Source organism: Gopherus evgoodei, chromosome 9 (genome assembly GCF_007399415.2).
Source record: "Gopherus evgoodei ecotype Sinaloan lineage chromosome 9, rGopEvg1_v1.p, whole genome shotgun sequence".
NCBI lineage: Eukaryota > Metazoa > Chordata > Testudines > Testudinidae > Gopherus > Gopherus evgoodei.
The window spans coordinates 27,258,489-27,272,078 of NC_044330.1; the positions used below are offsets into that span (position 1 = coordinate 27,258,489).

General features: G+C 37.6%; 1 protein-coding gene across 20 annotated transcripts in view; it reads right to left on the reverse strand.

The window, feature by feature from the left end:
* Positions 1-13,590, reverse strand: part of MBNL1 (muscleblind like splicing regulator 1) — a 194,155-nt gene that overhangs the window by 18,598 nt on the left and 161,967 nt on the right. For 11 of the 20 annotated variants that reach the window (XM_030576414.1, XM_030576418.1, XM_030576413.1 and 8 more), the window contains 4 exons: positions 11,265-11,297; positions 8,776-8,976; positions 1,994-2,251; positions 729-782 (listed from right to left, as the gene is read on the reverse strand). In XM_030576414.1, the coding sequence (XP_030432274.1) occupies positions 729-782; positions 1,994-2,251; positions 8,776-8,976; positions 11,265-11,297 (546 nt within the window). The remainder of the gene's footprint in view (positions 1-728; positions 783-1,993; positions 2,252-8,775; positions 8,977-11,264; positions 11,298-13,590) is intronic. The other 9 variants (XM_030576417.1, XM_030576421.1, XM_030576425.1 and 6 more) reach the window with 3 other exon arrangements.

Sequence of the window (13,590 nt, forward strand, 5' to 3'; positions counted from 1 at the left end):
ACAAAAAAGAGTCAGGCAGCACCATGTTTATCCATGAGCAAGCAAGCACCAGAGCAGACTCAACTACTAAGTAAAAGGCAAGGTAACAGCTTTAAAAGGAAGCATTACTTTAGTCTAACAATAAAGTAGTATAAGTAAATGTATTGGAGCTCTATGTTATAATAATGTGCTAAAATATTGTATAAAGCTTCAGCGTTTCAGTAAGAAGCAACAATATTGGGAAAAAAGAAAGCTGCACTGCTAGCTCCATGAGGATTGACAAATAAAAGCAATGTTAATAGTAATCTCACAGAGTGAATGAAACAGATAAGATAATATTAAAAATTATACCCACAGTTCCCAAAGTCTAACTGGACATGCAAAAATGTACCAAAGCATGCTGGTACTTTAACATTGCATTACAAATGTTAAATCTACATAAGAATATCACTAAGCCATGCCAAGTAAACAGATACATAAAAATACAGTAATAAATACTTTTTTAATGTCCTCAGAGTACTTCATTTACAACATTCTAAAAGGTGGTTAAACTGAATGTGGGCTGCTGCGCTTTAGGAACATTTGTTTGGCACATACATTTATGTGTATATTGTATTCTTTCCCACTAATTGGAACAGGAAACCACACTCAGTTTTCCACTGTATTTCAATATTTTACAAATTAATAAAAAAAAAAGTGTATCTACAATAAAGCTACATGCCAAGCTAAAAGGTGAAAGGTCATAGTACCAGGTCAAAGGTTGCCTCGAGGGGTCGCTTCAGTGATTTGACAGCCGACTGAGTCTTAATTAGCAGGCAGCGAGCACATGATGGCAATGGGCCAGTGGGGTTCAAGCGCATTAACATAAACAGCAAGCAGAGGTGCATCATGGGGGCAGCAGTGCATTTTTGGGTAGGTGAGAAAAAACAAATAAAAAACAAATCATCGGAATGCCATATACAACGAATAACAAGACTAAGCATGCACAATAAAGGCACTACTAAGTTGTTATTGTGAGGATACAACCTCTATGTAGTTAATTACAAACAAGATAATCTAACAGAAAAGAGTGAAAGGAGAGAGAAAGAGAGTCTGCCTTCTGTATTTTTGCTCAAGTATCCATAAACAAACATAGAAAAAGGTCTCTCTCATGGTTATTGTACTTTGCTATGGATATCAAACCATGTTTTACATGAAGTAATATTTTAATGGTCATATCATCTAGTTATGTAAAAATATAGGACAATATTAACAGCTAAGCAAAGAACGAAGACTGGACCCATTAAAATCAGTTTCAGCTCACATTAAAAATTTACTTTAAGAATACATTTTAGCAAATAGCCAGTTTGTACTAATTTCTAATACCTTCAAATGTTTTCCTACTCCATGTAATAGCCATATTCAATCATCCCTAATTGTGCAATTATTCATCCACACCGTAATATTTAAGATGAACAAAATATGATTAAATCTCCCTCAAATAATGTTACAGTCTATTTGCTTGAAAACCTACTCTTAAGTAGTTTCAGATCTTATTTTTTAAATTAAGTAATTTTTAAGCATATTACTGGTGGTACAAAAAACCCCCAAGATTAAAGAAGAGGAAAACGAAGTTTAGTGTAGAAACAGGAATACCATTAATGGTAATTTATATGGATATACTTAAAGACAGAAATAATAATCCCTATAAATGGAGATTTATAGCAATACACACACACACTATCTATATCTATCTGTATAAACAGATAGATACATATTTTGAATCTACATATAAGTACACACATGTATGTATACATACATGCACACACACCCCTGTATACATTAGCTGCCAAAAATTAGTAAAATATTTTAAGTCTGAAACTATTTAAGAGTAGATCTGGCACCACATGCTGTAAAAGCTCATTACACTGTGTAGTGAATGGGATACCTGAACAAACATATCTTCAGCAAGAATAGTTAATAAATTAAGCATTTATCATCAGTGTTACATTTTGAAGGTGTCTTCTGGACTCACCATGGCAGCTGCAGTAGCTGCTGCTTGGGCAGCTGCAGCTTGGTTGACCTGGTACTGGGCAGCCTTGATCTTGGCTTGCAAATGTGCAGGAGGGTGAAAATATTTGCACTTTTCCCGTGAACACCTCCCTTTGATGTAATCCATGCAGACAGTAACTGTGTTGTCGTTGGTATCGATCATTGCACTGTCAGCAGGATGAGCAAACCGGCAATCATTTTCTCCTCTATTACAATTGCCACGCTGATACTCTCGACATACCTGCAGCATCATTAAATGAAAACCAGTTAATGTGCCTGGGTATCACATGACATTGCTGACTTGAGAAAAGTAATCACTGAGAAGGTGTAATATATAGTCAGCATTTTCAGGGAACTCTTTCAAAAACAAAAACTGGTAGCGCAAAGGCATACTGAACTCACTTGAGATGTCCCTTTATACTGCCAATGTGGTATAAAAGAGCCTGAGTAAAGATGAATCATCCCCAGAGAGTCCCAATCCATTGATTTCTATAATTAACTACATTTGGTCCAATTCATCAACATGTACTAATTTAGAAAAAAATGTGTTTATGGTGTTAATCTTGAATGATAATTAAAACAATAAGCCAAGGTCAAAACTACTTTACTGTAAAACACATTTCTAAAGTGAACTATTTGTTAAGGATTGTTTTATCAAGTTAAATATGTACAATTATTGTCAAAATGACCTTCCTAATCTTTGAGATCAATCCCACAGCTACATTTTTGGCTTCAATGCATTACATACTATTACCTCTATCATTTATATATATGTACATAGAGCTATGTCAGCAATGAGCATCAATAGAAATACAGCATTTAATGAAATCTCTCAGCTATTCCAACCTTTTAACACAAGAGGGCAACCGAAAACACACAATTATCCAGTCTGTTTTTTCTGAACCTCCCTCATGTTCCACAGTCTTTCAGCTAACAAACCCCCTTTTTATACCATGTAGGATTAAGAGTAGGTAGATAATCTTAGAAAAAACAATACAGGTGCAGCCAAAGCATTCAGAGGTCTCACCGACAATCAAAACAGTAGCTTAAAGAATCAGAAATCCAGATATTCCTTTTGGCACAGGAGAACAGACACCCTAACTAGTTGTTCCAATTACAAAAACTTCCATTGGATGCCAAAAACTATGAAAATCTCTCATTGGATGTACCACCCCTACTAACAGAACAGTAACTTCTTTAAGTGGTAACCTCCTCTCATTTATTGCACCAAAACATTGGGTTTACTTCTCACTAACTTTGCAAATCCTAAATTTAAGGGAACTACATTCAAACTTTAGTTTTATTGTCAGCTCTTTACAAATCATGACCAATAATAATCACAGCAATGAGTTTTACATACTAACTTCCAAAGCCTTTACAAAATGCAAAGTTTCTCAAGCAGGTAAACTTGCACACTGAACAAAACTAATATAACAGATAGAATTTTCCTTATAAGGTAGGTGCCAATGAGTTTGGAACACTAGAATTTCCTCAGGAAGTCTAGTCCTGATCCTTACAACAACGCAAATAGTGTTCTTTGGTTTTCATCTACACTGGCTCTCTGGCTACACTTCAACTCGCTGTACTCCTTAAAACCTCAATCAGATGCTATCTAAGACTCCTACCTAAGAGTCCCACCCTCTATTACAGGGTGATAGCAGCACTGTTGTGAATTTGCCAGCTCGGAGCACACATTTTGTCTGGCCATTGTCGCAGAGGTATTTGGAAAGTCCTCCATTTGGGGGCAGACTTGCCATCTGTGCATCTCGCATATTTCTATAGTCAAGGCCACAAGTGAGACTCTCTTTATCTTTATGTTCATATTTAGGCGGTTATTCACCAAAGTGATGATGTCAGGCCATATCTAATAGTTTCCCTGTGTTTGCTTCTTTACACTGAGTAGTGACTTTACCAACCTACTGCATATTTTAAATGTAAAAAACGCTGTATTTTTTCACTGTGACAGCTATGCTAGATCTCCCAGGTACGTATGCCCTTAACATCTACAATGATCTCTGGGTTACATTTTTCTGGCAATAAAAAACACTGTGTCATGAGAAAATTCTCTCTCTCTCTCAGATAAGAAGCAGCAGCTCAAAAGAGTCCGATGCATTAATTCAGCCAGATCTGCAATGTTTGGATACATTTTAAAATGATCCACACTGAAACCAAACAAACCTTTTTGAAATTCAGAAAAGTTCAGTCAACTCTTTCCTTACTTTTCCCTTTTCTGTTTCATGTTCTTTTCTACTTCCTGATTTCTGCCAGGACCAGAAGCAGAAATACAGAGAGGGGCAGGCTTCTACTCAAGGTATTTTCAGCTAAATGTATGATATATTGTTAAACTCCTGGGAAAATTTAATTTCATGAAATCTCCATCTTGATTTCCAGACTGACTGGTATGGTTAAATCTAGCTAAACATCCAAACTTCTGCATGATTAGCTGAACCAAACACAACCTCCAAAACATTTCAAGTTGATCCTTTTACTAGTAACAATCATCAGCTTTATTGCAGGGATATTCACATTGATTCAAGGATTCCTATGGATTGCATAGCATACAGTTGTGTTCCATATCTGTCTTAAAACCAGATAGTTTTAATTTCATTTTATGAATGTAGTCAAAGGAATAAAAGCTTTTCGTTATAGAACATGCTTAATTTAAGCTTCCCAGAGCATGTGTGTTAACTTAATGAACAAAGTAGCACATCACTTCTGAAAATATATTTTTAAAATTGAAAACAGAACAAATAATTTTCCAGTTCTGACCCTAAAATCCCATCTTTTTCTTTTTTTTAAACTGGACAATGCCAAGGGCAGAGAGCTAAGCCATGAACCACTCTGAAATCTGTCTATAATCATATAATTTCAAATGATATTAAATGATAGTAAGAAATTCACTTAAAGAACAGCCAGGTACATGCCGTACAGATAAAACACATTTTTTCATTGAGTAGGATCAAAGACATGTAAAGATTTACAAGTCAGCAGAGCATTTTTATAGTCAATAAGGTGCTAACTAGGAAAGATTTGCCCACTGAGTGTTCACATGCAAAAGCTAGATATTCTAGAAGCCTGACCAAAGTAAGTTCATGTCTTTACATTCTACAAGAAGAATAAATCAGATTCTATAAGAATAGTTTCTGTTTTTGTGAAGGACAGAAAGGAAGGTTAGTATATAATTGTAGAGGAACCACTAAGTGAACTCAGATATAGTCTGAATCACAGTCAAAACAAAACAAAAATATCCAAAGATGGGACGCACCTGGATAAAAAAAGAACACTGTCTTGAAATGTCTCAACAAATCCACTGGAAGGACAGAAAACTGGCTTAACTAGCAAGACTGGCTGTTTGCTTTCAGAAGCAATGAAAATAGCAGAGGTAGCAGAATTACTAGCAACATCCTATTTTCCACTTAACACAAATAGCTAGTCTCCTCAGTCCAACAGAACAAACTGTGGCATATCAGAATTGTCTAATCAGTCTGAGAAGGCAGGAACACCTCCAGGCACTTCTCCTCCATTCTGCTTTCTCATTCTGAACTACACCACATCTCTCCACTCAGATCAATGCAGCACTAGCTCCACTGCAAGCAGACAGCACAAAAAACTCCTAAGTATCTCTGGGCTGATTTAATACAGACATTTAACTAGGGGCTTGGCGGCACAAGAAAATTGTAGCAATTTAACTAAACCAGTTTAAAAACTGTTTAGTTAAATTGATGCAGCCAACACCCTTATGTTGTAGAAACTCTTATTTCATTTTAGCAAAAGCTGGTAAGGAATTCACTTCCACTAATTGAGCATATAAAAATTAAATGCTTTGCTGAAGCAGGCCATAATGCTGTTATTTGTAACAGACAGCAAAGGTGGAGAAGAATCCGTGAACAGGAAGGCAGAGAGTAGACTTGAAGGGAAGGGTGGAGGATTATTTCTTGAAAGCTCCAAGGGCAGGGAATGAGTGGGGATCTGTAAAGAACTGAGCAGGGACAGAGGTAAAAGCTCTGGTTCAAATGGCCATTGCTTCAGAACAGGATTCTCCTGTTTTGTACCACTGAATATGTGGGATGTGGCTGAAATGTGAGTAAACCATGTGACTGTCCAGGTTCCCTAGAGGACTCACTGAAACATCAACATCCATGTAACTTTTGAGAAGGGCCATCAACATGGTGGTGTTACTTCACAAGTGAATGTTATCAGAGGGAAAGCTCTGCTCTCTCCTCTGTTGTGAAAGTTTTCTAAGGTCAAAGTGAAGACCTATCCAGTACAAGTCCTCAAACAATTAATATTTTCCATCAGGAAACTTGTGACAAATGAGAAATTTCTTAAATCCCAATGCCTATTTCCAGGGGGTTGTAACTAGTTGTAACTTTTCTTTCCTTTTTCTTTTTTTTTTTTTTTTCCATTCAAAGTTCAAAGGAAACCTGCCTGGCCTTTTTTTTTTTTTTTTTTTAAAGTTTATTGCTTTCAGATGCTTTCTGGGGCTTTTTAAATTTTGAAAATGGCTCTTAGTTCAGTCTGTGGTTAGTGCCATTGGGTGTCCTGGGAGGAGAACAGCCCTCTGTTGTAGAAGAATTTGGTTTATCACTCAGCTAATGTTTTTAAACAAAAATGTCAGAAAAACTTTAACAAACACATTCTGACCAAATGCTCCAATTTGAAGATCCACTGACTTGAGCTCCAAATTTCAGCAGTTTCCTTTATGTTATGGGTCACATTGTGCCATTAAGGCACCATGCCTTCTGGAACTTCCTGAATGGGAAAAGAGTGCAGCATGCTTACAACACAACCAGCAGATCTTAACCAGCACTCTGAAGGAGATCCCAAAATAATTCTCACGGCAGCACTCTCTTCTCTGAGATTCATTTTAGGTCCCTGCATTGTTTATTTATCTATCTATCTTTATTGGTCTTAATTCATCTCTGGCAAGTATCCATTGTGATGTAAAAGTCATCAAAAGAAAACCTTCCTTGATGTTTTGGAAGTAACTAAAGAGTCAACAATGCACGAATAGGTCTAAAATTGCTACATCAGTGATCTGGCTGGGTTTCTGAAAACTCTCCCCCCTAGACAAAGAAAAGAAATAAGTCTCCAAAAAGAGAAGTGAAGTGATCTTTCAAAAGAGGAAACTGTGGTGATCTAAACTCTTATTATAGTTCAGACAAGCTTGGGAAATGTTCAGAGCATGATGACACTCCGGATGATATTCTACATTGCTTCTAACTTACAACTTTCTAAATTGCAATTTGGCAATCCTGAGATGAGTTTGGGGAAGAGAATTAATTTCCATATAAGGCGACAGATCTCCTCCAGATGCAGGTCCCGAAAATGGCAGAAAAGCACGAAAATTATGATTAATTTATTTTAAAATGTTTGGAATGGCAATCATCATTTTTACCTCTCACATTTTTTCCAAGCACTCTTATTGAAGGGCCAGATCCAAAACTGGTGTAAATTGATTTACAGCAGCTGAGGATCTACTCCCCAAATTTTAACTTACATGAACATCAGTCTCTCTTAATTGAAAGGTTACTACCTGTGTGATTAAAGATCTATCATGTGATTAAGGGTTTGCAGGATTGGGAGTTACAGATGTATTTTTTTAATCTATAAATTAATATAGAGATTGGTATTAAAAAGTTCTCATTTGTCAAAGTTACTACACAACATAGGAAACAACTGGAGTTACAGATATTATTGAGTGATAACTATGGCTAAATGTTGCCTTTTGGGGGATGGGGAGTATCTGAATACCCTATTAAAAGCATGAAACAGAACAACAAAGCAAATGATATGTTGCTAACATGGTCTTTTAACCTTTCTAAACATTTAATTATAAATATCAAGTCTGTGCAATTTGGGATTATAAACACGAGCCTGCAGACTATGCTGATAACTACAGTTAAGTGGAAAGCCATCTTTCAGCATATTTTGACAGTCTGCAGCAGAGTGCTGGCTCAGGGCCTATGTTGCCACAGACATCATAAGGTGTCGAAAACACTGTCAGGCATTTTAGATAAGAAAAGATTCAGGGCAAGGGAGAAGAACACCTAGAGAGGACTTGAATTTATTAGGACTGTAGCAAAGGATAACCAGGAGGCCTCTGAGGGAATTCACGCAGTATATACCCAGAAAGGAAATCAGCTAGAAGCTGAAAAAGATCTCTTATACAGATAGCTAAAGTATCATTATACCAAGTCCTGACTATCAATATCTATCCATCACACCCATTTACATAGTTCTTAGGCGCTGCTACTCTCATGTTTGGTTTAGCAAATCTTAAAAGATTTGAGTGGTATCTATTTGCTTTTGTTTTAGTGAGAAAAGTGTATGTGTTATGAAGTTACAGCAAGAAGATCATGTCACATTCTGTTCAGAGGCTTTTATCAAGATATCATATTAACCGTCTGGATCAGAGGCATGCGCAGGAATTTAAATTTGACCCCTTTTGGAGAGCACACTCCGTGACTCCACTGAGGCCCAGTGCTGGAGGAGCGGTCAGTTCCTGCCGCGGCCCAGGGACTGGAGGAGCTTGCTTCCCCCTGCCGTGACCTCAAGGCTGGGAGGATCTTGCTCTCTTCCTCGCCCACCACAGCCCCAGGGCCTCTCCGCCTCCACGCCCCCCCTCCACCCGGCCTTGTGCACACCCCTGGTCTGGATTGTAATTTATGTGCTTAGTTAGTTTCCTTCACAAGCACAGAACTGAAGATGCAGGAGACTAATGCATAAGATTAATAATAGGAAATAAAGCATATTACTTCCTACCTCCAGTCTGTCCGTCCTCATTAATTTCTGTGCAGCAGCAGCAGCAGCTGCGGGAACGGGGACACCAGGATTCCCTGCAACCAGCATCGGTGCAGTTGGTAAGATCTCTGCTGGGACCAAGCCTGGGGAGACAGGCCCCAGGTAGGGATTAAAGGCTGCTGATGCGTTGGTGGCTAAACTTGGTGCAACTGAAAACATTGGCTGGAAAAAAAAGAAGAAACAATTCTTTAATGTTTATACTAGTCAGTATATAAGTTCTACCATATGCTCTAAAGTGGCTGGTTCTGGCTGTCTTTTTACCTATAATAGTAGTGTATTTTTGCTATTAATACAAACAAAACATTTGTTCTAGCTAAGGAATATACAGCAGATATATGGAATCTTAATATACTAATTTGGTAAAAATTCCATTAAGAGGGAATTCAATGTTAAGACCCCACTCATTTTTGTCTATAAATGGTAATTCTGACATGCATATGCAATGTGGCAGTAGTACGACTGACCTTTGACTCTATCACCCTCAGCAGCCTAGCCACAAGTCAGCACTCCCACGTGGCCGTGTAAGAAAAGCATCTTACAACTGTGATGTCAGATACCCTCATGTGCACGTTTGAAGTGTGTACAAACATCCACAAATGAGAAAGGAATCTCAGTGGGTGAGAAAAGGCATCCTTACATTCAGTCATTGTTAAATAGCACCGACGTAGATTCTCCTTTTATTTTCCCTACTGTAAATAGGTAGTGAGGCAGCATAAAAAAGGTCCAAGATCAGAATATAACAGCAACAACAACAATTCTTTTTGGTAAAACTAAACAGGTTGCCCATCCAGATATTCAGTAGGAAATAAACGAACAACCTCAATGCCCTGGATATTGAAGCCAACAACTGGAGCCTTCATAGGCTCCTTCAAGTTCATCCATTGCGAGGAGAACTTAAAAGGGTCCAGAAGCTCAACCAAGACTATAAGACCAAATTCTGTGCCATTACACTGGTGTAAAACTGAAGTAACTGTACTGCTCCACTGAATTCAAAGGAATTTCTCCATCAGTATAACTGACAGCAAAACTTAACCCAGAGTCCGTACTTCTGATATCTGAGTAGAATAGCTGGTAAATGCATCATGAAAGCTCTCTTCAAACCTGTATTCTTAGGCTACAAATGAATATGTACCTAAAAGCCTAATGGATCTCCCTTTCTCTTTCTCGATTGTGGCTACACAAGGATATGTTTTTTGTATTCTCTAAAAAGTGACTCAAGTGCTTAGCAAGCCAGGAGCCAAAAATATCATTTTAAATGTTGGACAAGGGAACACTATATACAAAGATCATTTACAAAGCACAGTGGTGTAAACTGAGAGTAAATCCTCTGAAGTTTCTGGATCTTTATCAATGTCAATGAGAAGAGAATCAGGCAAATTTAGTGTAAGTAGCAGCAGATTAATTTCATTTTGACAAATTCCATCTAATGCACAGTGTACTTTTCATTAATATACTGTTAGTAAATGGAAAAATTAGTATAAGGCATCAAGCAACAGGATTGGCCAGTTAGTGCTGTGACTATATGGAAAGCAAAATATGGCTAGAAGAGTCCCGCCTTCAGCTTAATATACCAACTATAGGGCAAATCATATTTTTTTCTATTCATTTTCTATTTAGATAATTAGGAATATACTGCAGGGATTAGATCACTGCAATGAGAAGTGTAGCAGATTTTACAAAAGCAGCCTCAAATCATTCTGAACCTTGTCTTACAGGTACTTTGCAAAGTGCTGGATACATTTGTTGTATCAGATTAATAATTAATTATACTGACCCAGCCTAAGGTCCCTTTGCGCTCTTGTGGTGCAAAGGTGACTTAGAGCTGCGATAAGCAGGCAGCACAGCATTTCCCCTAGACTGGGGAATTCCCAGGTGGGTTTGTAAATCCAGCTCTATACATTAAGATGGGAGCAATTCTCAGACAGTGCAGGAGCCCCAAAGAACCATTAAGAGTAGGCATAACTTACAGCACTCGTGAGACTGCTCTCAGTTACACCAAGGCTAAATTAGCTCTTAGCTGGCCTCATGATGAAATAGGGTAAAGATGGTGCTAAGCCACCTTTGCTACCTAGATGAGCTGAGCGCACACCTGAGAACTGCACACACAGAAGAGTATATATATAAATCATCATGCAAAGAGATATTTGTCCATTTTTCTACTCTAAAAACTACGACTAACATCTAAGTTTCTCCAAAGATTTCTCCAAAGAATAAGTGTGTATTACTTATAATAACTATTTTCTTCAGGTCTCAGAGATTTCAGTTTATTCATTCCTTTCTACCACAATATTTCCGTAAAGTTTATGTGTAGTTAATATAGAAAATATATCCTGCAAAATCTGGTACTAATTGTTTCTGATTAAACTAGGTAAATAAACTATGATATGGTTGATCAACATACACAGTATCTGATAGTATGATACAGAAACAATGTAAAAAAATATACAAACCATAACTTCTTTGAAAAAGTTGATATTTTGTAACTGTGCCAAAATAAATGGAAATAAAATATTAATTCACATTTTGAAATTAATCAAATTGAGGGAAGGGGATACAAGGTAGAGGCAAAACATTTCTAAATACTTCACAGCAAGTCAAGGAAACTCCTTGGGTTCCCACAAAGCTTCAGCTTCTACTGCTGAGAACATTTCATTAAATCCTTTATATAAGGATTTAGCGCAATCCAGAGTAAGTCAGAAGAGGGGTTTGTGGGCAAGGAGGTTACATGGTTTGTTGAGCACAGGAATGAGACTTGGGACTCTTATATTTTATTCCAATCTCTGTTACTGACTCGTGTGCTGTTGGGGAAGCCCCTGGTTTATCATGATATGCCTTAATTTTCTCATCTGTAAAGTGGACATAATACTATGCAGTGTTGTTGTTGTAGCCATGTTGGTCTGGGGATATTAGAGAGAGAAGGTGTGTGAGGTCACAGCTTTTACTGGACCAACTTCTGTTGGTGAAAGACTAGCTTTCGAGCTTACACAGGGCTCTTCCTTCATTGTCTGCTGTTTGTGTTGCACTGAAACAGTTTGACACTTTGACACAGAGTACTATGGACTGGTCATGAAATAATGTAAAACCACAGATATTATATAAAATTGAAAAAATAAATTAGAATTAAAAAAAATCTGAAATTCAAAACTGAAATTTTGACATTTTTCAAAATTAAAAATTCCCCAAAGCTTCTTTTTATTTTGAAATTTTGTTCTATGGGGATTTTCATCACAATAGATGCTTTTTTCAAAATATTTCAGTATGATGAAAATGGCATTTTTCAATGAAAAAACATTTTAACAACAAATTTCCAACCAGCTCCACCCACAAGGATAAATTGGTCTCACTACATATCTCACATATCTTAATGGTCTCATACATTAAAGCAAACAATAAATACATTAAGGTTTACAGTGAACAAGGAAAACAGGAAGACTTGATTTTCAGGCAGAACTGGATCTCTCTCTTTATGCATCTAATTTTGTGGCTTCAAACAGCAATTTTGCCCAGATATCTAAACACCTCATTGTGCCTATATGTCTTGTACATAGATATTCGAGCAACAGAAATTGTTCATACAAATAATAGCAGGGACAAACTATTTCCTGCAACTAGTTGCACCCACAACATGTTTCAAAATCTGGCAATGACCACACTGCACCTCAAGCCGGGGGGCCCTTGTCTAGCCTGTCAGGGGAAGTTATGTACCTCTTTAAGGGCAGAGGCACAGAAGCTGCTGCAGATACAGATCAGGTCAGCATGAAGATGTTGACTCATCTTCCCCTTCTCCCCCCAGGAAGCTGGAACAGGTGCAAGCTGGGCGGGCTTGTAGGGAAGGAACACAATGGTCGGATAAATGATTTGATAAGGGTTTTAAAAGGAGGTGTTTGTTAAAGGAATGGAAACATTGCGGGTTCTTGGCTTCAATAGTAGGGAGCCAGCCACCTTTCCATTACAGACCATCTCTTTACCTTCAGTCAAGGTGTGGAGGAGGATAAGGTCCCAGCCGCTGGTTGGCTGGGGAGCAGGATGGACGGGGGGGGGAGGGGGAGATGGGCGGACAGAACCCCTGGGTAGCTATTGAAATGATCATGGAGTCATCTGAACTGAAAAACTTTTATCTATTGGGTACCCCCAGACAGTTGTTAATAAAGTTGAGGCCTAATTAAACCACATCCAGTGTCTCCTGCTCTCCTTCGGGTGAAGCCGGATAATGAGGCTGCATTAACATTGTATGAATAACCTTTACTTTGGGAATTTCATGACTTTTGAGAGCTTAATTTTTCCAACCTTGGTACTTAGTTATTTCTACTTTTTTATTTTTACATTTAATTTCCTTGGATCCTCAAAGCAAAATAAATAAATAAAACATAGAACTATTTGACTTGAGTTTGTTTATGCCAATAAAATCCAGGATCTGTAGGTACAATAAGCTCATTTGTAATCCAACACGCTCCAATACAACTGCCTGCAACTCACTGGGTTCCTTGAACCCTATTCAGCTTGCAAATGTTACAGGCTTTAGTACAATGTGTCCCTTAATAAATATGTCCTTAACCCATGTTAATAAAGAGTTCAGAAACCTTCTAATATACACATACAAAATTGCCAGTTTTGATCAGAACACATACGAAATGTGTTCTCAGGCTAGAATAATTCAGAATTGGCTGAACTGGCTCACTTTTCAACATAAAAACAAAAACCAATACAAAACCCCTCAACACTTCTGCAATGAAGCCAAACATGGCAATTTTCATAAAAAAGGAATCTGAGAAAGTT